Source organism: Tyto alba, unplaced genomic scaffold (genome assembly GCF_018691265.1).
Source record: "Tyto alba isolate M040663 unplaced genomic scaffold, T.alba_DEE_v4.0 Super-Scaffold_13, whole genome shotgun sequence".
Lineage (NCBI taxonomy): Eukaryota > Metazoa > Chordata > Aves > Strigiformes > Tytonidae > Tyto > Tyto alba.
In genome coordinates, this window is record NW_024881275.1 from 27,956,235 (window position 1) to 27,983,463 (window position 27,229).

Below are 27,229 nucleotides of genomic sequence, written 5' to 3' on the forward strand. Positions count from 1 at the left end.
AAAGCTGACATTTTGTAAAGCCCTAGTAAGGAGCTGCTGTTTTTCTTACCTGCTGTAACTATTGGGAGTTAAATAACTAGTAATCCTTTATTGCTTTAAGGGATTGGAAGGATATGTGCATACAGCATATCATTGCTGACTGGCATTGACAGTACAGAAGTGGATAAGTCCAAAGGTAAAAAAAAAAAAAAAGTGAACTTGTTATCCTATTAAACCTTAGCAAGACAGCCAGCCCATCCTTCATGAGCTTAGAAAAGCAAACTATTCACAGAGTCCATAATAGCAAGCAAATATCTGAGTAAAATGAATACTGGCTCAGTGTAACAGTAAGTATAATGATCTTTTTTTCTTCTCTTTTTTTAAATTGAAATGACACCCTGCCAGGTAGTAGTCTGTGGATACTAAGTATTGTAACTCATCGTAGCCTTTATAAAGTATATAATTTCTGCAGGTTTTTTACACAGTAAATAGAGCTTACAGAGTTTCAGTTACAGTTCAGTATATAGTTTAGTTTTCTGAATAAATAAGAATGATAGTTTCCTAAATAGAAGGGATTTTTTAGATGAGTTTTTGATTGTGAGTAAATAAGAATGTTTCCTAAATGATAGGGATTTCTAAAATGGATTTTTGATTCCTAAGACCGTATCTGCCATCTTATTTTAGCATAAAGGGACTTAAAGTGTTGTAATATATACTTTTAGAAATGAAAGCCTACCTGAATGAGCTTCAGTTTGTTATTTGTGTTGTCTTTCTGGAACTAGTATTTCAGATGTGGAATATGAGGAATACTGTGATAAGACTACAGGATTAAGAAGGACTGTTATATATTGTTGAGTAGAGAAGTTTACAAACTCAGTTTATAGCACTTCAGTAAGTCTGGATAGTAGGGCTTTTTCTCCTACCATTTCATCATCCTGCATACTAAACTACCTTTGGTAAAGCACTTATTTTTAAGTAAAGAAGCACTCTAACAGTGGAGCTCTTCCAGGTCAATGAAGAAATGTAGACATCCTCTCAATACACCTGATAAAACTTAGAAAGAGCCTATGCAATATTAAAAATCCCATTTTTTGTCATTCTAAACTCAAATTACTCCTTATTTGTGCAGTATAAATTGCTCTTCTGGAGAAAGTGACCCTGGAAACTTTACAGCAGAAAATATCGTATCTAGGTTTCTCCATTTTAGATTCCAGAAATCAACTCTGAGATGTTAGGATAGGGGAAGGTTTGCCCTTATTGCATTCTATGAGAAATTAAAGATTTTTCTTATTTATGTTTTGCAGTCACAGACAATCTAAAAATAAAATGCTACCTCATTTTCAAATAAAATTGTTATAGTGTACAACTACTGCGTTTGTTTCTTTTGGTGAGCTAAGTTTCAAGTATAATCAAAGATTTTGGATTTTCATTATTTCTATTTTGATGGAAGCTCAAAAGGTTGAATAATTCAGCTGGACAAAGGACTGTAGTACTTCACTGACAATAACATCTTTGAGTATAGAAATTATATTTCATTATTGGAAATGGTCATGTGAGATTTCTACTAATTTCAGGACCAATTGCCACATCATATCTGAAGGTTATTTCACTTAACCTGCTGTCATGTTTGTTACTGACAAAGCATGAATTACATGCCAAAAAATAAAAGTGGCTAAAATGCAAGATAGCACACTAAATATCAGAATGACAAACTCACTGACAAGAAAAGGGCTAATCCAGCTAGCATTCAGATTAGCAGTTTTTCCTTTGGCCTCTAAAACAGGAATAGCAGAGGTTCAACAATGTGAACAGCAGTTGCAATTCATGGGGTTTTTTTAAACATCTTTTCAGAACTTTTGGTGAAGACAAAATTATTTTATTCAATATAACAGGTACAGTGCTCAATAAAGTATGTTCTCTACGCTAATTTTAAAAAATGTTTTTACATATACAATAATAAATATATGAACATCTACTGCGTTAAACTGATACAACTGGAAAAAACTGCTCCATGAGTTGAAATATTCATTATATAGTACTTGTGTTAAAATCATCATGTGATCTCTGTATGGACCATTTACAGAACTGACTATCTGTTGGTTATCCATTAGAGAATTCTTGGTTCTACCACTAGAGGAAAGATGGGGAGGGACTCTTTATCAGGGAGTGTAGTGATAGGATGAGGGGTAGTGGTTTTAAACTGAAAGAGGGTAGATTCAGATTAGATGTAAGGAAGAAATTTTTCACTGTGAGGGTGGTGAGACACCTAGGTCTTACGTTTCTTCTTTGACCACATAGCAAAATCTGTAATCCTACCGCTGTGCACAAATTTGACCTGTGGTTATCTCTACTGATGGTTTCATGGCTGTATGCTCAGATAAATTTTAGAAGGTATTAGATAATTTCCCACAGTCCTAGCATGTAGAGAACCAGTGCTACCTGCCTTCAGTACTTTGAGATTATCCCATGCCACTAAACACTATCTAAATAGTAGTAAACCTAGTGACCATCTCAGACATATTTATTCTGCAAATTTATTTTGCAATTTATTCTGCAAAGTCATATGATGTTTTGCTATGACAAAACCTGGCTGAAACATACAGCTGTGAGGATAAACTTAAATGAATATGATTTTCATTTGAATTGATCCAGAGTACTTTCTATTTCCTTAATATTCCAGCATCCTTTTTGCAGTTTTCTTTCTGGTACTGTTCAATGTTATTCTTAATTTTCTACTCCTCCATCCACCTTGAACCATGGTAACCTTATCCCCAAAGCCATCATAATTCAAATCCACAGCTAACTGATTACAGTCATGCCTATTATTCTTCCCTAAAAAAAGTCTTTAAACGCTTTATGTACTAAACATATTCCTGGCCTGTAAGGTGCATTTGACATTCAGTAAAATTCAGGTTTTCTTTAGAGCAATCTGTAGTGATTTGTCGTGGTTTGAGCCCAGAGGGCTGGTTCACTCACCCTTTCCCTCTGTCAAGAATGGGAAGGATAAAATGAAGCATAATGACACGGGTACTCACCTATTACTGTCACCGGCAAAAGGCAGACTTATTAGGGGAAGAAAAGAAAACATCACTTTAATTCAAATGATAACAAAGACAACACTTAACAGACAAGGTGGGACAGTGAGAAGCACCACCACATCCAAAAACACCTTCCCCCCACCCCTTCCTTCTTCCCAGGCTCAGCTCTGCTCCCAGTGTCTCTACCTTCTCCCCCTCAGTGACACAGGGAGCAGGGGATGGGGGTTATCATCAGCTCACTGCTCCTTCCTTCTCAGGAAGCGGGGGAAAGCCACACATTCTTCCCCGACTCTGCGTGGCTCCTCTGTCACTGGAGATTTTAATTAAACTTTTTCATTAAACTTTTAATTTTCTTGATTTTGTGAAAAGAATAATATTTTTAAATTAATTATTAGAAATTTTCCACTGACATTTAATTTTGAGTGGAGTAGGTCTTCAATACTAAACCAGCATTAACAGTTAATCTTACATTTAACAAGCTTCACTATGAGATGAAAAAAAATGTCTAAGTTTTCTTCTTCTCATGAACAAATGCAAGGGACAACCCAAACTGTGAGGTGCAGATTGGTCCTGGTTTGCTCTACATGCAGTTCAGTTAGGCACTCCGTCCCAGCTGAGGCCTTTTATTCTCTTGTATTGAGTCTGAATTTTTCTCAAGAGAAAAAACAATTAAGTATTTCATTATGTATATAAATAAGATTGAATTTAAAATTAATGCCTAAAACAAAATATTAATCTCTAAAAATCAGAATTGGATAAAATAATAGGCTGGTAAAGGTCAGCCACCGCCCAAATCTCCCATAGTCTTCAGAGACTATTGGTTCAGGCCTCATAGCTGAGATTAGGCAGACCTTGATTTTAAGCTGTTGTTTGGAAACCTGTGAAAATGGGGTCCCAGACAACCAAGAGAAGAGAATAGATTCATTGCTGCTCTGGCACTTTTCTATTTTTCATCATAACCAGTCAGTTCTTACGGAAGAGAAAAGGCAAATTAGAGAGTCTGAGAGAGTTAGAGATCAAAATTATTCCAGATAAACTTTCTCATTATCCAGTGTTTTCCCTCCCACACAGAAGAGTGGAACTCAGATGCCCTCAGTTGTTAGGAATGAGTAGAAAAAGAAGAAGAAGCTGCAAGAGCAGAAAGAGTTCCGATTCCAGAGAATGTAAGTTTACAGAAATGTTTAATTTGAAGTAAAAACATCAGAATCATAGGTGGTTATTCTCAATTTACTCGTCAAGACAGAAATGCATCTTTGTGCCCAAGTCTGTTTGTCAGATTGGAAATATTTACACTTAAGTGTGGGTACATACAGGCAATGTATTGATGAGACTAGTTATTTTATTTTAGTTGAGCTGCTACATAGCTATTTCTGGCAAAGTCTTTCCAAAGATGTTGATGTTTAATTGCCTCAAATTTTTGGCATTCTTACTGTACACTTCTCAATGTTGTCTAACAGTTTGTTAACTAATCCTACTTAGATAGATGTCAATGCGCATGACCTATTCCAAAAAAAAGCCCAAGCAAGGAAGAATTTTATGTAATTGTATGAATGGCATGAAATCTCACCCAGTACAGCTCCCTCCAGGAAACAGTATTTTCTTCTGCTTCAGACAGGGAACTGTGGCTCATATTCTCCTGGCAGTGTGCCACTGATCTGCTGTGTTGATTGTGGCAATATTCATTATCCCTTTGTTTGCTTATCTGTAAAAGGATTGTAAAAGTCAAGTTCCATGTAATTTACCCGAAATTGCAAACATGAAATGGGATATTGATTGTTCCAGTGTGTTCACAGGAATGAAGCAAAAACTGAGAGGAATAATGTAAGTAAAAAGGGTAGATTTTTCTATGTGCAAATAGAATACTTTATTCCCTAATAACTGTAAAACTTTCTGAGGAAAAAAAAGAAAGTGTTAATATGGTAATAAATTTCTTACAATCAGAGTGAGGTAACATGGCCTACCCTGTATATCTGACTTTACATATCAGATAATTAAGTCAAAATAAGTTAATATTGAAATTAAAAAAAAAAAAAAAAAAAAAGTTATGGAAAATACACTACACCTTGAAGATAAAATAGGCATTTTCTGTGAAAACTGTCTCAAAGCTAATCATACATTCGTGACGTTGCTTACCAAACCATGGGAAAAATGTTTTTTTTTTTTCTTTTTTTTACCTTTAATTAGATGAACAATTGTCACCCATTTGTAAATGCCAGCAAAATGTAGGAAACCTTGAAAATAAAGCAGATGAGTCTCTGGCTCATTTCACTGAGCCAGTGGATAAAAAGGGTACTGAAGAAGATGGAAAAGATCATGAAAACAAGAATCAGAGTAGCTCAGATGCATCTGAAGATAGATACCTTGATAATGTATCAGACAGAGGAAAAGAAGGAAAGAAGGAAAAGAACTACCCTCCGCAAATGTTTGCTTCTCAGAAAGATGAAATCCTAGCTACAGTAACTTTTGGTGAATCAGAAGGCTCATCCACAGGAAAAATTGCACTGTGGGGCAAGCCAGACTCTGTAGAGTCCATTAGCTTGGCTACTGGAAAAATTACTGCAGAAGTAAAATATGGTTCTTTTAATGTGAAAGTAGAAATTAAGAATGTTTCTTTGTCTGATTCTGGAACAAAACTTGTAGCTGAAAAAAGGAAAAGTTCAAAGAACAATAAACATTGTCATGAAAGACAATACCATAAAATCCAGTGTTCAAAGTGTTCAAAGTACCAGTGTCCTTCAACTAATCATTCAGCAGGACACAATGGGAATTACAAGGGTTCCTCTAAACGTAAAATTCAAGCTGCCATCAACAAAAATGCCTCCTTGAAAATGAACATTGAAGCAAATGAAATTAAAGTGGAATATTGCAGCAGAAAGAAAAATCTAAAAGTTAACGTTAAATCTGCTGAGCAGGCACAGAACAAAACCTGGAACAAGAAACATGAAGATACGTATTGGAGTGAAACGGACTATTCTGTAACAGAGGCACCATATAATACAGATTGTGAGTCATCTTTTAGCTGTCATGAAAAAGTAGACAATACATTCCCAAATGGATGTACACTTCTTCCTCCACCTAAAGAATTTGCTGACTGTGACAAAATGCATTTAGATACAATTGCAGAGGGGGTATCTTTGTACCCTGTTAATGACAGAAAGGAATCTGACAGCCTCTCTACAGCCTTGAGAATCTGGGGGGAAGAAAATTATTTATGTAAACATACCAAAAAGGACTATAAAGACCACAGCAATGAAAAAGATTTTTCAAAAGATAAAATACTTCTCTCAAATACAGAGAGTACAAATTGTCTTATAGCTAGTAATAGCTTGAATAACCCAAACACTGGGAATGAGCATATCAGTAAGAACAATGTATTAGGTCAAGAAAGAAATAACTGTGACAAATGCAGAGATACAGGGCAAAAACCAGCAAGAAGAAAGTCTTTCCCAGATACTACCCTTGATGTACCATCACCAGTTCACTCTAGAAAGGACTCTGGCTTTTATTCATTGCCATCCTTAAAAGTATTGCTTAAGGAGACCAAAGCAGGAGATGTCTATAACAGGAACTCACTTGTTCATACCAACTATACAGAACTTCGTAAGTGTCCTGACTTGACCTCGTCACTGAGACATTTGAGAGGTCTTAAGTCTTCATATCAGTGTGCTTTCACATCATTTGATCATAATATTACCATTTATCCATCTGAGCCTGAAGAAAGCACATCCTTACTGAATGACTGTGCAGACTATGTGGGGCAAGGTGAAGAAACAGAAGAAACATTAATGGAGAGTCTTCATTCTAGTGGTACTTTAAATGAGAAAAAAGAAAATGAGCATGAGGACCCTCTGAAAAACCTAGCCATATGGGAGGAAGACTTCAAGTCTACTGAAGATGCTTTAGGTGAAGGGACACCAGAGTACAACCATCTAGAAAAGCAGATTGAATTGCAGAACAATGCTCAGCTGGTAGAGGTCTCTTCACATTCTAGAAGCCCTTTGGGTGAACTTACGAATGACAAGGAAAGTACTAATAATGCATCTACAGAAAGCAACCCAAACCAACTTTCAGCTTCTCAGCAAAAGGTTCACCCACCCCCTGCAGAGCCTGAGGTAACAAAGAAAAGGAGAGGGTCAGTAATCACTGTGATAACTGGAGAACTAGAACGAAGACTCATCCAAGGTGACACTAAATTGATACCTGATTCTTTCAGCTCTGCAGTAAGAGAAGAGCCTAAACTTCCCTGTAGTATCCAAGAAAAATCCGTGCTGTCATCCTTGCTATTAGATCCTGAGGAGCATGACATAAATAATGAATCAGAAAGCTTTTCTGTGATACAAGACATGTCTGGGAATGTCCTTGTTGAATCTGATTGCCATAATGATTCAGCACAGGCTGTCATATTATCTAACTCTTCAGCATATACAAAAAAGAAAGAGAATTTCACAGAACAGGTAGATGCCATGGAAAGACCGAAGAACTTCTGCAGTAAGCAGTCAACTGATGATAACTTAAGGAGAGACCCTGAAGTACATCAACTACCTCAGTTAGCCAAATCCAACTCTGATGAATTTGAGAAAAAGATTGAAATGAAAGAAGATTTTCATCATAATGCAGATATCCCCCCATCATCAGTAAAACAGATTAGTCAGAAAGGTAGGTATTATAAGACTTCTGGAGTTAATATCACTTATACATCTTTTGCATAGGTGGTTTAGCGCTTTGGTGACATCTTTTTTAAGAAAATGAAAGTATATTATAACTTTACAAAGAGATTATATTCCTATGCTTGGCCATTTAATTATAATATGTAGTTATTGTGTTGAGGATCCTAGGACCCTTCCTGCAGAGCCAGGTAACTTAAATTATTTTTAAAAAATAAAGAAAATTTTAATAAAGCTTTGCTAAGAAGTGTGTTGCCTACACTGAACAGTCACTCCACCCTATACATCTAGTATAAGAAGCAAACACCAAAACAGAAAGGGGTTTTTGCAATTGCCATGCGGCATGAACTCAGAGCTCGAGTCAGTGTTTAAAACCACATAAATCTTTTTCTGGAATCCATATGATCTAAGCAAATACTTAATTCTAAGTACATCCCAGTCCTAATTATGGCTGAGCCGTTACATGTCATGAAATGACCATACTGAATCATTTAACCTTCTTTCTCTTTATGTAGTTAAGAAAACTGCATAAGAAAAAGAATTCCTTTTAATAGATAATCTTTTACAAAATTTCTGGTCTACCCTTCTGTAATCCATCTTCCCATATCCTTAACTGGTCATTTAAAAGGAGTATTTTGAATCATAAAAATGTAAAACCATACTGGGACACTGCACACTACAGTGTAAGCTTTTTACATTGTGAATATGTACACACACATGTGTGTGTCTGTGTGTTTTTGAAATATCACTCTATGGATTTTCATTTTCATTTTTTAATATTAATCAAATTATATGCAAATATAACTCAGATTGTCCTCTCCAGAAGAGAATGTTTCCAGCAGGTTTGTAGGTTAGGAGTTTTATACTGTTGAAAAATACATGGAAAAATGTCATCAGGAATCTTAGTAAAAAGCATCAGAAAGTTTTTAATAATCATTCTAGTTTACAATATCTGCAGAAAATACTGATCTGTCCTCTGAAGTTGTCTTGTTTGGCACTGGTAATGGAAATCTCAAAAACACCTGAAGTATATATAGACTACATGGATATACTGTATAGACTACGTAGATATACTGTATAGGTGGATATTGCTATATACATCAATATCTAAAATACTGAAATAAATTGATAACTCATTAAGTGGAAATCTGTTTAGAACAAGATATAGAAAGAAGACACTGAAGGAAGCCTGCATGCTCAAAAATCTTGACTTCCCATACATTAGACTTCAGTGGTTAAGCACACAGCACAGAAGTGAGGTGTAGCTATTTATTGCATTTTGATTTTATTCTCTCCACTTCCCTTTTGCCCCTTGCTAAGAAGTATCTATGTGCATTCTTTCTCTAACCTATCACCTCACCTGGTCTGTAACTTTGGCCCTCTTTTGGTCTATGGTCATATTCTGATTTTCCATCTGTGTTATTCTTAGCAGTGCTGTAGAGGTCCTACCTTAAAGGAGTAAATGTGTACATCCAGAAAGAAGTATAAACTTTTAAAGTTTTGAAACTCATTAATATGAACCAAAGTCCATTTGTAAAGTGGGAATACCAACCTGGTTAGTCAAGACATTGACCACAAGGGGCAATGTGGGATTTCCTGTGCTCAGTAATTCACTGATGTTGGAAAGGAAATGTGTCATTTTTCAACAAGGAGTGAGAGCATCTAGAACAGAGGAGAAAAACAAGTGCAGATGTTGTAAACAGGATTGTGTAGAGGAATCCAGACAATCTGGAAATCTTCTGGTGTTGGAGGACCTTACTAGCAGAGGCGCATGGACTCCTGCAAAGGGCACTAGAATGGCACTACAAAAAATTGGTTTCCTGACTCTCAGCAATAGTCAACTGCCCTGAAAAAGGGGGTCAGTGACACAGATCTGTGATGGAGATCTGACTGGAGCCAGAAAGAGGCTACTGAGCCAAGAGAGCACTTCCACGATCCTCTGTGGTGCCTGTTGAGGCTGGGCTCACTTTCTCCCTATCTGCCCTTGCCAGTGGGTACAGTTGCATTTTCAGAATGGAATCTATCACAAAGTCTGTTTTCCAATTGTTGTTTTAGCTGAAATAGTAATACAACAAATACATTTATACTGCCCTACCTAGAAAGAAACCAGAAGTAGAAAGGTATATGCTCCTTTTATCTGCTTGTGCATCTTGCAAGATTTTTAATGTTTAAACAGCACTTTATATATCTACATAATGACCACTTCAAAAATGTATGAGCACTTGTAAATAAAAATCCATGAGCAATTTACATGTTTCTGCATTAAAATAGTGCTATCTAGGTATCTAACTACAGATACAACTACTACAAGGTAATCATATGTACTTTTCTCTGCATAAACACCTCATTTTGTATAAAATACATATTTTATGAATATTTGCAGTATTATTTAGTATTTTAATTTCTATGTTTGGTTAGGTTATTCTCCTATATAGAATGTGGAAATTTAGAACAGTATAATTGCTTAAGTTGTCTTACGCATTCCTTACAAAAAATGTCTGGTTATAATTTAGAATTGAAATCAGAAATGAATAAAACCAGAAAGCTACCTTTGATGAGAGACACCAGAGCGAGTGATAGTTCCCAGGAAGAAGCAATAGACCAATGGGCCAGGAGACGAAGACAGTTCAAAGACAGCAAAAAATGCAGTTCAACTGGAGGAAGCTCCATAAACAGCACAATTACTGAGGGATCAAGTGAGTACTTTAGTCTTACAATTGTATTCTTTCTCCTTCATATGATTGACACTCTGACTGTTTTTAACTAAGGAAACTCAAAACGCGAATCTCTGTCTTAGTCATTATCATGAACAAGCATATTTTATTCAACTGAACTATCCCTCACTTAGAGGGATACACAGTGAAAGTCTGGAGAAGTGTCACTTTCTGTGCCACTGCCTGGCTTCCGCTTCTCAATGAGTTGGTCCTGAACTGCAGCTAACGCACTGACTTCCACTGCCAGGGTGACCAATGACTTGCTGGAAAGCCTTTCAGCCTCCTTGAGCTTGCAGATACACAGAGTTAGTATCCTCTCTTCTTCATAACCAAGCGAACAATCTCACTGGGAAACAGTCGACTGTACTTTCCTTGTCCATATGCAATTAATGTTAAGACAAGCTCTAGGCACAGACAAACAGGTAATGCTTATGACAGCAGCTTTGAGGGTGTAACAAGCATTATAATTCTGATGCCAGCTTTGCTTATGTCAAAGCCACAGTGAGCTGGGAGTCCTTCTCACTAAGATAACCACCCGCTCTACCTTTCATCTTCAAGCTTGTTGCCTAGATTGTCCTTCACAGTTCCTCCAGTTACTGAAACAGTCTCATTAAGAAATTGCCACCTCACCATATGCTTGAGCCTGTACCAAACTCATCATCTTAAATCACATGGGAAGGAATTTTAAAGGTGAACTGCTTAATGAATTTACGTTTCATGCATATGGAGTCCCCAAGCAAGGATTGTATAGTCTAGGAGAGAACATACGTGTTACTTCTCACCGTCTTTGCCTCCTGTTTTGCTATTTTAGTAATATAAGAAGTACTTTGTACAGATGAAGAAACGTGCACTTCCATGTGGAAATATTTTGTGCTATAATGGTTACTTTTGGTGAGGGAAGTTTTATTTGTAGATGTATAACCTCCTTTTTGAAGTAGGTTAAATGCAAACCTATAGGAGACTGACAGCTGTAAGACTTCAGTGCAGGTCCAATAGAAGATAAACTGTAAATATGTTCTGTCCTGTGCTGAAGAGGTAAGTCCTACATCAGCAAGGCAACAATTCACTACCTAAACATGTCAGTTGCCAGCTGGGATACCAAAAGGGTTCAGAGATATGTGACCTACAGTGGACCTATGCCTTTTTGCAGCAGTAACTGGATGGCAAGTGAGATACCCTAATGCATCTAATATGGTACTAGCCATCCATGTTCAGATAATTGAGTCAATTTTAAAGTTTTTAATGACTGTTATCAAAGCAGCAGGGATGACATTTCATGTTGAAATGAAAAAGCTGTTCATTGTTAGCCATTTCCATTCTTTGCCCATAAGACAGATTCAAGTGTATGGCAAGGAGATTAGACAGTTACCATGTTACCAGAGATCAGAAAACCTATCAGGAGGTAGATATACCCAGGTAAACTGTTAATTGATTTCAGCAGTAGTGTATGTTGAATATAAAGCTGGACCATAAATTTTACTAGATCGGGCACATGCTGATTTAATAGAGAAGATATATATTAAAAAAATCAAACAAAAAAACCCAAAACAAACTAAGCAACCAAGCCAAAATACAAGACTAAGTTGCAAGATCTAGAATTGCTTTCCCTGAGAGAAAGTTTTTGGTAGCATATAGCATGAACCTGAAGTGCTCTCCAGGTGAGTGAGCAGACAATTCTGTCACAAATCTTAGTATCTAATAATTTTGGATAGTATGCTACAGGCCTGAGACTTCTGTCCCTTTTGCTTTGGTAGCTAGGCTGTTTGCAGACTTGAGACAACTCTAATCAGTATCTGGAAGGAGGAGCTCCTAACAATTCCTGATGATCATAAACTGCTAGGTATGACATCCGTACTGAAAGCTCAGGGAGGGAAGAGGTGAAAAGACATTCAAGAAATGTCTTGTTTGGTGCTTGTCTAGGTTTTCTTAATTTATAAATCCATGGTAGCAAGCTAAGATGTGCTTTAAATATAGCCTAGTAGTATTTATTTATTTGCTTATTTTTGTTAATTTACTAGCAGCTTTTTATACAGTTAACCATGTCATCTTTTTATACAGTTAATCATGCCATCCCATACTTTCTGCATAATAAGGGAGAAGCCAGTGGATGTGGAGTATTTGTCTACATAGACACAGTTAAGCAAACCATCAAAGTGAAAATAAGTTGCTGTTTACATGTATTCAGGAAGTAACTTGCTTAACAAAACTAAATAAAGGTTAATTTTTATCTTTTCTGTTTTGAAATTGAAAATCATTCTGCATAATTGCCACATCAAACACAGGATAAACAAAGCAAACACATCCTTTTGCCAACTGCATTAAATCTAGCTGCATTATACCAGTCATTTTGTACCGAAAGGAACATGATCTTTTTTTCCTCTCAGACAATTTATACTAAAGCATTTTTCAGTCTGCCTGTTAGCACAGTCTCTGATGGTCTATACTTTTATATACCTTTCACCATCTAGTTTTAGCTTGGAAGATCGAGCTCCCAGTCTGCTTGGGAAGTTGTCATACTACTGCATAGCCTTTTTCTCCACAGTCAAACTGCTGTTTAGAGACTGCCTGTCACACAGCTAGCTGCCTGTGATCCTGTCTCCTTGTGAGCCTGAGCATTTTTGCTTTTTCCTTTAGCAGAGAACTAGAGCTCTCCTCCATCTCCATGTTAATCTGAATGACATGTTTTGACCCATTGGACTCATTGAAAGACACTATGAATGCAAATTAATATAAAATATGAATCTGAAAATCCTGGTGATAACCTATGTAACATCATACAAATATTCAACAGCCTAGAAGGCGGAAGTTTTATATTAAAAAGCAACAAACAAAAGAAAACAAAAAACTATTACCTCCTTTTAAAATAAAACTAAACACACACATCTGGAAGAGCTAAGATTAAGCAAACAGCAAATATGCTCATCATTACCTGAGTCATCTCAGTTACTTTTCAGCTTCTCTTTTGTCTTCCCATATGCACTGAACTCATACTAAATGTATAGAAAAACTTGTTTGGTCTCCTAATCAAATGGACTGCATAAGAAAACAATTGGTTAAAACCTGTCTTCTCTTAAAGAGGTGCAACTCCTGTTTTGACCATTTGCATTAAGACTTCATTTGGCATTTGAGTTCAATATGCAGTAGCATCCAATATTGTGATTTGGAGATCTCTGCAGACTGTACCTTTAAAAGCAGAAAAAATGCAGAACTAAGCTTGTGGCAGTTCTTCCATGCTGACTGGATGAGGTCTGTTATTCTTCATGCATTTTCCTTGCTGACATTCCTTTTACTTGCTTTATCCTCATGACAGTAAATTCAGAGGATGCTCGGTCAGTAGATCTGGGACTACATTCTGAAAATGAGGACAGAGGTTTTTATACAGAAAACTTCCATTCTGCTTCCTGGGTTTTCAGAGGAGATGATGTCTCTCCGGATAATAGTCCTAGATGTCTCAGCAAAAGGCCTAGACCAGTGGCAAGTAAGTTATCTAAAGTGGCAGGTAATAAATGTCATAAAACTGTATTTATTTTGGGTACTCTGAGGATTCCAGGGGATCAACATTTTGGAGAAGATTCTGAAGACAGGAAAAAGAGCAACAGAAGTAGCTAAAATGTTATAAAAAAACATAAATAAGTACTTTTTATTTAGCTACTGTCTTGCAAAATCTCATAATTACTTGACAAAATTGATGCTGGTAAAAGGTTATAATTAAAGCTCATCTCTTGCTGCATGATAAACAATGTAATTTCATAACTTCACCAAGTATGGCAAAATCATAGAGAGGTATATAGGGACATAAAGTATTATAATAGTCATAAAACCTGTTCTCCATCAAACTTTCAAATATAGTAGATCCAGAAAGAAAAGAATCAAGTTTGTTATGGGTATGAAGGGTTGTTCTCTTTGTAGTTTAAACCCTGTCATGCAAACAGATATAGTGAATAACTTTTTCAGGGAGATAGGAGGTTTTCCTTTACTTTTCAAATGTTAAGCTATTGAAAGGTAACACAGTTCAAAGAACTAAGATAATCTAAAACACCCCTGTACCTTTCCAGGAGATAGTTCTTTGCTAGAGCTCATAAATTATTCACAATACGAGAGAAAACAGATGTCCTCTATGAATCTCCAGATATGAAAAATACCTCATAAAATATATGAGAATATTCTGGAGAGCCATTTTGATTGCCTCTTCTCCCAGGGGAGAGCTCAAAAGTTCAGCAAGATAGTTAAAATATATATTGACATGCTCTTTTAAACAGGTAACATCAATTGGCCTGCTAGTAAAGTAACCTTTAAAACAATTTCTATCTTCCAAATAGTACACAATTTGAAGAAAAAACAGCTGTCATAAATTATTATTAATTTTACCTCCATTAAACAAATACAGTAAGACGGTCAAATGATCAAAAGCAGACACTCTGAGAATTCAAATTTAGACTGAATCCTTCACAAGTACAAGATTTACTAATAAGCCAGACCATTTGAGACACAATAATAGTATTATACACTGAGAAAAAGTTGGAAGTAGGCAATTAGACCCTGATCTTCCTTTTTAATGAGGATGATCCCTTTACATCTTAAATTCTGCTGACTTTAAAGACATTTCACATGAGTACAGCCACTGGTGTCAGGAGATACCAGTGCTCTGGGGGGTTTGGACTAGAGGACTGAAAGGCAGTGGGAGCAGGGAGCGGACAGGGAAGTGTAGGCTAAAGGAAAACAAAAAATTGATACCCAAAAGATAGAGACCTTCTAAAATATTAAAAGAATGAAACTACAAGAAATAGACTCATTTGAGAATTTAGAGTGTATTTTGTATTTTCAGCTTAGGGATCTGACAGAGAGCAGGAGTGCTTTTCTCTCTCAGAATGCCATCAGTAGAGGGAATATCTGAATGTTTTTCCACCCCTTCATTACAAAGTCCAGGCACTTAAACTGCAGATGAAAGTACACTTCATTGATGCTGTCTGTCTTTGGCCTAACATGAATGACATTTAATCAGCCATGGTGTGACGAGGGTACACACTGGCAGAGGAGCAGCACCAAACTTCTAGGAGTGATACTGAAAGCATCCCAGCCATTTGCAGGATCAGTAACTGTCAGTGCCTATAGATTAAAAGTTTTAAAAACAGGCTGCTGCTTGTTGAATTGAACTTGACTTGTGAAGCAAAAGGGATGTCTTTTTTTCCTATTTTGTAGTTCGTGAAAGAACAGTGAAGATCGCTAAAGGAACTGGCAATTACCCTTGGGGTTTCAGGATCCAGTTCTCAAAGCCTATCCTTGTGACTGAAGTTGACACAAGTAAGTTCTCTTTGTACTAATTCTCCCATTAAAATGTAAAAAAATAAATATATACTATTTAGTAATACTGTATAATATGATCTACATAATATAGAACATCTGTTTTATAATAATATATAATGTAGATGTACATAAATAATTTCCATAACTAGTGGGTGTAAGGTGTTTAATAACATGTCCTTGAACTGTTCATGATAAACTATCTTAGGACCCCCGTATGCCTGTGGGGAAACCAGACTCCACTGCTCTGTGTCCTTCCATGCCAGTTGGTACCTTATGCAAGTGTCTGCATTTAGCCTCTCTCCAGATTTAAAGTCCAGAACTTGTGGGGACTGACACCTGGTAATGACAACAGGCTTTAAGAATGAATCGGAGGATGCAGTGATCCTCATAACAATATTTCCAGAACTCAGGTCCTGGGGGCACTTGTGCTTGGATGAGTTGCCATTGAGCCATCTATAAATCTTAACAGGTTTGCTGTTAACTTCTGCAGGGTAGTCTGATGATTGTGAGGAACACCAGAAGAAACTGGCAAAACTGAATGAGTGAGCAAAAAGTGGCAGATGTGTTTCGACAAAGATAATGTGTAAGATAATGCTTCTAGAGAGAAATTATCTATACCATGCCTACATGATGAGTAACATGGCATTGGCAGTTACACTCAGCAGTGAGATCTGGGGAGTCACCACTTAAAAGTCTCTGAAACCACTGGCCTAGCAATATGGCTAAAAGCTGGGTCCATTGGTACCAGCAGTAAGAATGAGACACGGGGAGTCAGAGTCATTTTGCTGATACTTAAAACCTTGGTTTGCCCAAATCTAGTTCTGCTCTCTGCATCTCAGGATGGACACAGGAGAATTAGGGAGGGGGCAGAAGGCGCAGGAGACCGTGATAGATTTCTATTACCAAAGGCAGATATAATGAAAACTATCATCCTAGTCCAAGAATGCTAGTGTGTGCCCTCTAACGTGGCATCTAATAGTTCCATCAGTTTACCAGCCTGACGTATTATATTGTCCAGCTTCCTGACAACACTGGGAAAGCCTGTGAATCCATTAGCTGAACCCATCATTTTAAAAACTGCCTGCTGAGCTACTAAATAGGGTCGTCGTTAAACTCCACTAGGAAAGATCAGAAAAGTCAGAAATCTGAGCCACGGAGCAACATGTGCAGAAAAAAAAATTGCATATCTGAAAAGGTCAACACTTTACTAACACTTTACAACTCTAAGACTTCTATTATAAACCCATGCATCCCCTTAACATCTGAACAGTTAGATTTATACTTCAGTCACACTTTTTGCATGATGCTGCTGTTCAGTTCTAAAAGTCATTCTACCTTGTTGCCTCAGAGCAAATGTTCTACTTATTAAATACTAAAAATAAAGCCTTCAGTCCAGAAGAGGAACTCAGGCAAAGGATAGACCTAATCAGAAGAAATAAGGGAAAGTATTGGAAGTGGTTGCTTTAGTTTCTATATGGCTATGCCTATTGTTTTTCAAAGGACCTTGTAATCTTATACGGTAAAGCACATGAAAATAAACATAATTTTGAAACCAGATCCTGGAGATCATTCTGTATTTATACATGTCTGAATACAATCAGGAATTTCCAATATTTACTGAAGTTTTACCAATAATGTAAATCTAAAACCCCTTTGTCTACAGAATACTATACAAAGCACCTAGTAAGATTAAATTGTGACTGAAGTGGCTATGTAATGTTCTTCATCCTGCAACAGCTACCTAATTTTAGTCCTGAATATATTTTTTTATAATCCTTGAGACTGGATAATCTTCACAGCACAATTTATGTGAAAAGTGAATTACTGTGAATATAAGAAAGTAATTTTTAATTTAATAACTTGTTCTGCTCATCTTATCAGAATGTTACTTTTGACTGCATGGTTAAAGATCACTATTGTTCGTTGCTTATTATTTTACGAAAACAAAATTACTGGGCTCCGCCATCATTTGTCTTAATAGCACAACTGTGACAATGTGTCTGTGCCTGGGCATCTAGCTTTTGTTATCAGATTACTGGGAATTTCAGTATCTATTGATACAAAGTTATCTCTTGCAAAGAAATGTGTTTCTTCTCTCTAGCAAAGTTTTAGATGATTTCCCAGTTGTAAACGTACAGCTTTCCTTAGAATGTGGGAAAGTGTTTTACCTAAATATAAATAAATCATAGGTCATGTACACATTAGCCCTAATACCTATTCAATTTAACCCTGTAACCCACTAATTAAAATTAAGTATAGATACTCACATTGTATATCACTCCTCTTAAATTTATTTGTATGTTTTCTTTTCAAATGCAGTTGCTTTAAAATAGCCAAAAAAAAAAAAAAAAGGAAAAAAGTGTATTCTTTTTTACAGACAAACTTCTAATAAAATTCTGTTTTCTCAAGATATGACTCATTTCATTAAAACAGACATTAAAATTGCATTTGTATCCCTTTTTGCTTGCACACTGAGACATTGTTTTAATAATATTTTAAAGACCACTTATAATCATGAAGTCTTATATGAGATCCTCAAGACCAGGAGATCTCAAAATGTGCTGGCATTTGCAAATTTGGAAATGATTTGTAATACACATGAGGGTGCAACATGGCTCTTCTGTGCCTGTTTATTATTAAGCTTTTACTAATTTCTTCCCTACAACTTCTAAGTAGCCTCAAAAATGCACTGAATAACCACATTTACTGCATAATAAGGTACAAAATCTTTCAAAATATACATTATATATATGGACATGGAACAATATTTTCCAAAAACTATTTTTTCACAGTACATTAGGAATGCTTAATTATAAAAGAGAAGAAAAAAACTGACTGAGAAATTTGTAACTGGGATTTAAGTAACTGTGTATTAGTGCCCATATTTATCAGTTCCCTAAATTGCTTCCGTTCCTGGCTGGCTTGTGTCTGAGCCCTATTTTATTAGAAGTGCATGTGCTTTGCAACAATTAACAAATAAACAGAAGGTTGATATATTAACAAATCTCATTCTGTCACTCCTTCACTGACTCTTTGTTAACTTACTATGTTATTTCCACCTAAATTCAAAACCCACAAAGTACTATAGCCAAGTTCTGTTAACCAGCAAGAGAAACATCAGCACAGAAAATATTCTTTTGGCCTTAAATCCAAAACTCACCAGAATAATAGATTTTTTTTCTACTGTCTTTACTGAACATTGCACCACATCTTTGTTTGCACTTTAGGCCAAAACACTCAGATACTAAAATGTCTATTTTCATCTTAAAGCATTTAAGTCCTAATGGCATTTTTAATGAAATTTCTCCACTGCCAGTGATTATCTAGTGTTGAGCCAGTACCCAAATCCTGAAGTTTCATCTACAGATGACTAAGAAGTTGCTCAGAAAAACTTGCTCCACCTCCAAGTTGTTGTCACGAAGGCTCCAAAGCATAATCTTTGACTGGCTAGACAGATATCTGTTTTGCTAGAAAAACTTGATCATATACTTCATATCCTAACTCTAAATAAATTGATTTTTTATCGCAGACAGTGCAGCTGAAGAAGCAGGGCTTCAGGTTGGGGATATTCTTATAGCTGTGAATGGAACTGATGTCACCAGCATGCCACATTCAGAAGCTGCTAATCTGGCAAGGAAAGGTAAATTTGAGATCACAGTACATTATACAGGTGGGTCAGAATTGCTGTACAATGCTCCAGATACATCCAGACAAGTTGGGTGATGGATGCAACAATAATCTTAATTAACAGTTTAATGTATTAATATTTAATACAGTAGTATTGCCTAAGTCACTTTTTTTATCTAGACCTTGCTAGGAAAACAGAACAAAAATGGACATATAAAATATTCCCCAGAGAGCACATGTGACAGTAATGTTTTTGGCTCTCCTGCCTTAAAGAAAGTGACTGAGAAAGTCTTGAAAGTGACTGCAGCAACACCAATACCTTATTTATGCTTTATGCTTCCTCCAGGAGAGACTTCACAGCTTCGTTCATTGGACCGAATAGTTATTTCTGTGTTACAAAGACCTGAACTCTAGTCAGGAGATCAGAGGGGTTATTTCATGAAGCATCCTTTCGCAGCACCACAGAAACAAGGAGTTAGTGATATTAATCATACATATTATTCCTAGAATTGTGATGACTAAAAGCAGGTCCAAATGACCAAGGATATCCATGTTTGCATGCTAAAAATTAATCTACTGCCATTCTTTTATTTATCCCAGGTATGGTTTTGACAAGGGCTCACAGGAAATTCAATAAATTAAAATGCTTTTACAAAACAGTGACAAATTTAACTTCACACATGCAGAGTTCTTTAATTATAGAGGTGCCATTCACAATGTTATATTTAAGAGTAGATATATCTTTCATTACTGGGTATTTCTAACTCCTCAGAGAACACCCCGGCCTAAGTTTTGGCACACAGACAGCATTCCCAAAGTCAAATGTCCCCAAAAGAGAAATCCAGCAAATATTCTGCAAACAGAAATGTGTCATAGTCACATTTCTCAATCCTCTTTAAGTCATTGCCGCCTGCTTTGAAGTAGTATCCAGTATAATCAGAACTTTAGGGCTTTAGGGTAAAAGCCATAGATATATTGATAGCATCAGCAAATATTATGAAATTGTACCTCATTGTTGATAACAATAACACATGTTTAGACAATCTTACAACCTAACACCTCCTTTGAGCACTTACCTTTTGCAAATTATAAGTATACACTTTAGCACAGATTAGCCTCCAACAGCAAGCCTCCTCAGTGAGGGGCACAGATAGCAGAAAAGTTTAGTAGACTCCAAGACATGAAAAAGAAAGAATTCTCAAGAGCATATGTAAGATAACAGAGATTGGAGGTGCCCCTCAGATCATTCTCAGCAATTTTTGTATAAGCCCCAATTTATGTACACCCATGTGAGCAAAGAAATCTAACTATATCTCTAAACTGATAAAATATGCAAGCACTTAAGATGCCGCTTGCAAAAGTAGGTCACAAAAATTGTTTTAAGAGATGCCAGATAGCTGATAGCCAGATAGCTGGCTCCATTACTAGTCCACAACACAAAACCCGTTTAATTCTTGAATTTCTGATAAAAGAAGGCCAAATATTGCTTGATTTAATTAATAATTTCCTAGGTTGCTTTGCTCCTTACTTCTTCTAGAAGCTACTCTGGGGGTAGAAGGTCATGGGACAGAATACTGCCTTCCTGCTCCATATTGTATAAGGGTATTCAAAAATATTAACAGACTGGATTATAGGTTTGACCTATGTTTTCATATTCTTCATGCAATATTTTAGGTCCTGATATCCTTACTATGGTGGTGGGATCAGATATCAGCCGTTATCCTAACACCCCCAGACCTACCTGCCGAGGATATTTGCATAAACGAACACAGTCAGCAATATTGAAGGGCTGGAGAAAGAGATGGTTTGTGCTGAAGCATAATGGCTACCTACACTATTACAAGCACAAGAAGGTAAGGAGAGAGGCTGGTGAGGAAGCAAGCCATGTCCTAAACTACAAAGTGCAGCAGTATTGTACTCAAATTTACAGATCATTATCTTGGCTTATAGTATTTACAGAATAGCACCAGCACTAAAGATGTTTTTGTATGTAGTATATAGAGGAGGCTTGTTGAGTAGTTTTGCCTTTCTATGTCCTAGTCACAGACAATAGACACCATCAGGATTTTATGGATTCACATTTAATCTCTTAGTTCTGATCTATGAATTGAATAGACACTAGGAGGCTTTGGATGAAATGGTTTCAGATCTGTAGGAGCTCTGTATTCCACCTAGCATTATATGTATTTTCTTAAACAGGCATGATCATGAGATTTCTTTGTGTGTGTGAATAAGCTATAGACCTGCACAGAGGGGTATTGAGAAGCCTGAGTTTATTCAGAGTAGCATTACTCAGCACATTATTCTCTTTCATGTGACCAGCAACCTGTAAAATACTTAGTATTTCTAAGTAGTATTTAAGACTTCAACTTCATCTAACAATAGACATGCAAAAAAGGAGTAAAACAGGTGCTTCAGGAAGAGAAATATTTTCTTGGCTTTATCATGAGTTTCCATTTTGATATGGTATAATTTACAACCCTCTAGTTGTATAGTGAGTCTTAATGGCCTTAAATCAGTGACTTCACAGTTAACTCAGCTACAAATACTTGCATATTCTACACAGTTATTCACCACTAAATAAATTAATAAATAAAGATATTAAAATTTAAAAAAAAAAAAAAAAAGAAAACAAAGAAAGGGTGTTTTCTCTTAAAGTGGTTAGCTCCAGGTATGAAGTACATAGGCAGCAGGCACAGCTCATGGCCCTGGCCACAGTGGAGCCAGTGAACATACCTGCCTACAGTAACATTTTACTGTAGTCTGTGAGGCAGGTCAGTGGTGCTGAGTGTAATTACAAGTTACTAATTCCTTCCCCTGTGTAGCTTCATGATGAAGTTATTTGTTGAGAAAGTTATGCTATAAAATCAGAATGATTTCAAAGACTGTGTTCTCTTCAGGGCTTTTTGTGGTAAAACATTTTACAGCTTGTAAAAAGATTCAAGGTCATCCACTTAGTATTCATTTTAACCTAATTTCAAGAAAACTTAGTGAAGCTGAGAAAATTTGCCTTGGTGAGGGATTTATCACTGTGGGAAGCCCATGCAGTTTCCAGGGAATCTCCTGGCTAATCTAGGAAATACATCCACGGAAGTATCAGCTGATTATACAAGTAGGTGGAAACAGTTTTGTGTCCAACACACAATTTGAACACATACCAGTGAAATATATCCATGTTCATCCTTAATTGAAAACTACATGAGAACCTGAGCATGGCACCAAGTCCTTGACCTCTACATATTTTTTATCTTTGTTAACACGGTCACACACATTTTGGTCCACTCAGCATATGAAGGATGTAGACTCAGAAGTACACAGGTATGTATGTAGTCATATAATCACAGTTTAGCAGAAAACATTAATATATTCTAAATAACAAGACGGTGTTAAGGAAGTTCAACCAACAGAAGACAACAGGGAAGCTAATACTTCACTCCTGATCCTGAATCTACCTTTATATTGTTTTTTTTCTACTATTTCAGTTCTCTCTATGTCACACATCAATCTCTTATCTATGCATTTCATTTTTTGTTCATACATATTAACCTCTTTGGTCAGCTTACATGAATTCTAGAGCCACTCCAGTAAAATCTTCACTTGATTTTTTTTTCCTTTTCAGTAAAAACTAGAAACCAAATTATTTTTGCCTGAAATATGCTACTGCAATGCTTCCCAGGGGCTGTACTTTGAAGACTGAAAGGGTTAGTCTTTCTCTATAGTTCAAGATCTCTGATATCCCCCACAATTCATTCTGGTCTCTCCTCCTGGTGATCCTAAACATAGCTTTTCATGGACAATCCTATTAAGATGAAGAAAAGAATTCACATGAGGCTCTGCAGTTTCATGTCCATACTGAAATTAATCAAGCTTTCAACACTTTAGCTTCTGGAGCAAAACCAAACACTTCTATGTGAAAAAGACATTTTGTGAAAAGTAATTAAAAATTATAGAAGAAGCTTGCTCTTCTACAATTGTCTACCTACCTGACATTTTCAGAAGAAAATCTGGTAGGTTTATTTCTCTGCATATGCCATGATACGCATACTAACCATCTTATCAAGGTTATGCTGTAGAACCACTGGCAATACAACAAAGCAGCCTGACTTTCCATTGTCTTTATTTCAACACTACCTATTCTGGTCTCAAAACAAAAACAAATAAACAAACAAATCACACAGTAAAAAGGATACAAACATATATCAAACCTCTGAACTGTAAAAAAAAAAAAAAATCTAGTTATGTCTTTTAGACACTCTCCACTTTCCAATCAAGTACCTCTGAAGACAAAAAGTGTTAGATAAATTGGACTAAGGATTAGAAGGTGCCCCATAATCTTTCATTCATTAATATTAAGTTAAATTTTCTTTTATTTCTTTCAACTAGCAAGTTTCTTTTTAAGTTTAGCTTTTCTTTCCCAGCTAGCTTTGTCTTATTTACTGCACTGAAAAAATAACTAGTTCAAGCATATCAACCTTATGCTTTCATAGTAGGTTCTTTAGCCACCAAAAGCATGCATTTGCTTTTGCTTAAAAAGAGTAGATAAATATAAAACACTACATAAACATTTTATAGTAATAATTATTGCTTGTTTTCTTGCATTATCCAAGACTAGTGGCATTCAACCACTTTTTAAATTATTTCCCACCATTTTTTTTGCCAGCTGTCTCTCTATCGCTGGATGCTAAGAATACACTGAAATATTGCAGTACTATTTTAGAAACTGAAAGCACAAGGACCTTCTTCACTGCCTTGTGTGCTTACAGAGGACTCTGAAGAATCAGTTAGTAAGACAGAAGGAAAGATACTTAAATACAAATATGCTTCTTCACTACTGAGAGATCCAATGCCCAAATGAAGTAAGAGGGAGCTCAGCTGACCTTGTTTGCAGTTCTTTCTTTTGGTATGATTTCTGTCAGGGCATAAGAAGAACAACACATACAGATGCTGCTCATCCCACTTTCTTTTCTAAGGGAATTACAAATAATGTTCTTAGTTTAACACAGCATTTATGTAACACGTCAGCTGCATGATTAATTTGGAAACATTATGTTCCAGGCCTTGCCTTACTCAGAAGGAAAAATTTTTCCACTTAGTGGATATAAGTTGTCTTACTCATCTTGAATTTTCCTTTCCCACCCACATTAAAAAATAGATTGGCGTTTCTAGAGCGTACCACATATTGACTTACTTACCCATGTAATTGGTGCTGTTTCAGACTCATCTCTATCCAATCACATATTGGTGAAATGGTAGCTGTTGCAACAGATTCAGTCATTTACATGCAGTATCATTTTGTTTTCCCTCAAACAGATGCTGCCACTGACCTTGACTCTACAATCCATATAAGTAACTAAAACATATTTTTTCACCTCAGTGAACATAGCTATGTTTGCCACCTCATAGCAGAAATATTGGGCGCATTGGGTTAGAACCTTGTTTTGTGTAAATTACTGAGATCAGTGGAGATACAATGATTTATAATATTTTTGCCTATACTTAGCAACAGTGGAGTTCCATTATACACTATACAGTTCTGATCCCCTATTGTCCAGACCACAGGATCTTCTCAAATGTGCTATTTCCTTCTTTGAGAATGTGCCCAGTTTTTCTCCTAAGAGAAGTATATTTGGACATTGTGAAGAGGCAGACTGACAGTGATGTACACTTAAGACTTACCTTTAGAAGGCAAGTATAAGCAATCAAATTTCTTGTGCTTGAACTTAAACATTTGCTCAGGGAAAACTGAAATTACTTCATCATAGTGAAGCATTGATCCTTTCTTTACAGAAAGCAGTGTCTGCTCCTCTAAAACCAGCATTTGCTGGTCAGTACAGTAAAGTGACTGCAAAGTCACCACAAAATGTCTGTGGTGAAGTTTTCAGTGTAGGACCAGTAAGATAACAAAAGCAATCTAGCCACAGCAATAGAACATCACCTCAAAAGGTTAAGTAAGATCACACAGACCTCTGAGCTGCCATCACCAAGTCACTTTTAGAATCTGGCAACTAACTTGGAAACTTTATGCTGCAGCCTTCAGGGTGAAAAAAGGCTGGTCTTGCAAACCCATTAAAAAGAAGGAATATAATTCCTGTGACCTAGGAACAAATGGGCCAATAAGGAATTTAAAGGCTATGGAGCATGCATTCCTCCATTATGAGGACATTCCTGCTAGAGAGCTAACGGTGTTCTAGGCTCAGTAGGAAAGCACAAGGATAAAGAAAGCATTAAAGCCAAAAACATGGTTCCCCAAATTCCTTATTACAAAAATCCATCATGTAAGTAGCTCAGCTAAGTAAATGCTAGGATTTACAAATCCACTAAAAATGCCTGCCATAACCAGATTTTCCTAGTTTCAATTCATTGGTGCTCTCTTGCTGTGTAAGACTGGTCAAAAAAAAACATGTATAACAAGTGATTTTTAAGGGTCAAAGAAAAGAAAGAAAGAAAAAAAAAAGCTAGAGTTCATAAAATTAAAAGAATTAACAAAAGATCATGTTTGTCACAATGTTCTAGCTCCTCTCTGGTTTGTGTCTGGCTGTGTTCCTAAGAATTATATTCTGTCCCTTTGCCATAAACAGACGCTGGGAAAGAGGACAGTGAGACAGATGACAAATCTAGTACCTGAAAAGTAAAATATGAAGTAAATGTCACTGAGGTTATGGTCTAGGAAAAGCTATAAAGATGACTGGCTCCAAACAAGAAAGTGTTATCAATGCAATCATTCTGATTGATTGTAATCAATCAAAAAACCTTGCATATTTCCTTTCCAGAAATCAGAGACTGATATATTCTAGTCAAATTATAACCAAAATCAGGAATAAAAACTCTTTAACGCTGGGTTTAGCAGTAACAAGCAGGCATTACTTTATTCAGCCGGGAACATGAGGGAATCATTCCACCTAACATGTCCACCATACATTACAATAGCCAAAGCGTATATCACTCTCTTACATACATATTCACCAAATTTCCTAAAACTCATGATCATATTTACATAGATATTGTGTATGTGGTTTAAGTCTCTGAGGGGCTTCCATGGGGGTCATTGGTGGTCTCTAGCAGTCTCTGGTAGTCTTTGGGGAGGAGCCTTTCTTGAACTTTGTCTGCACTTTGGAATCAGCCTTTTTTTGGTTTATGTCTTCACTTTCTTATCTCTTGTCTAGCTTCAGCCAGTTCATTATTTTTCAGAGGGCCTTAATCTTCAAGGACAAGGGCTTTTGACTAGGGGTCTCCCAATTTATGCATGGATCCTCTCCATTTAAACATTCCCCAGGAGGTGTTTATCATGCTTGCCTAGCTCAAGGACCTCTGTGCAATGGACAACATGTTGCAGGTGTTCAATTGATTGCTTAAGTTCTTATGCTACCCTAAGCAATTTTTTTTTGCTTGACCCATTTTCCAACAAAAGGAGTTCTGTCTGTATTTCATTTGTCATTTATTCAATTTCTCTCTCCAACTCCCTCAGCTGAGAATGATGTGGAACAACAACAATTAGGAATAAACTTGTAAAGAGTGTGAGTGCTACCAACATTTTGTATGGACTCAAAGTAGGAAAGTCAAAACAAGAAACTGTAATAGGAAGGAAGTAGGAGCAGTTAAGTTGGAAGGAGTAGCTAAGTTGGAAATTGCTGTCCTGATGATAGAAAAGAGCATGCTCTAGAGATCCAGATGTAGCAAGAGGCTGAGCTGTGAATAAAGAGCAAATTCACCTTCATATGTATCCCAAGCTTCAGAGAAACGGCCTTCATGATAGTTCATGGTTGTAATGCTCTGAACCACGCAACACATACTCTTGAGGACTTTCACTGAAAACAGTGGCAGCAGTGAAGAGGAGGACTGGGGTTTTTGTTATTGTCAATTGTGATTGTATTTAATAATGTCAGTTTAAAAAAGGATTGTGATT

General features: G+C 36.4%; 1 protein-coding gene across 3 annotated transcripts in view; it reads left to right on the forward strand.

Annotated features, from left to right (window-relative positions):
* The first annotated feature begins 4 nt into the window (after nt 1–4).
* Nucleotides 5–27,229, forward strand: part of LOC104364059 — a 39,830-nt gene continuing 12,605 nt past the window's right edge. For 2 of the 3 annotated variants that reach the window (XM_032987842.2, XM_032987843.2), the window contains exons 1-8: nt 5–326; nt 4,070–4,180; nt 5,202–7,673; nt 10,195–10,377; nt 13,706–13,873; nt 15,595–15,696; nt 19,229–19,339; nt 21,001–21,179. In XM_032987842.2, coding sequence (XP_032843733.1) covers nt 326; nt 4,070–4,180; nt 5,202–7,673; nt 10,195–10,377; nt 13,706–13,873; nt 15,595–15,696; nt 19,229–19,339; nt 21,001–21,179 — 3,327 coding nt within the window. In that variant the 5' untranslated portion in view covers nt 5–325. The remainder of the gene's footprint in view (nt 327–4,069; nt 4,181–5,201; nt 7,674–10,194; nt 10,378–13,705; nt 13,874–15,594; nt 15,697–19,228; nt 19,340–21,000; nt 21,180–27,229) is intronic. The other variant, XM_009970622.3, reaches the window with a different exon arrangement.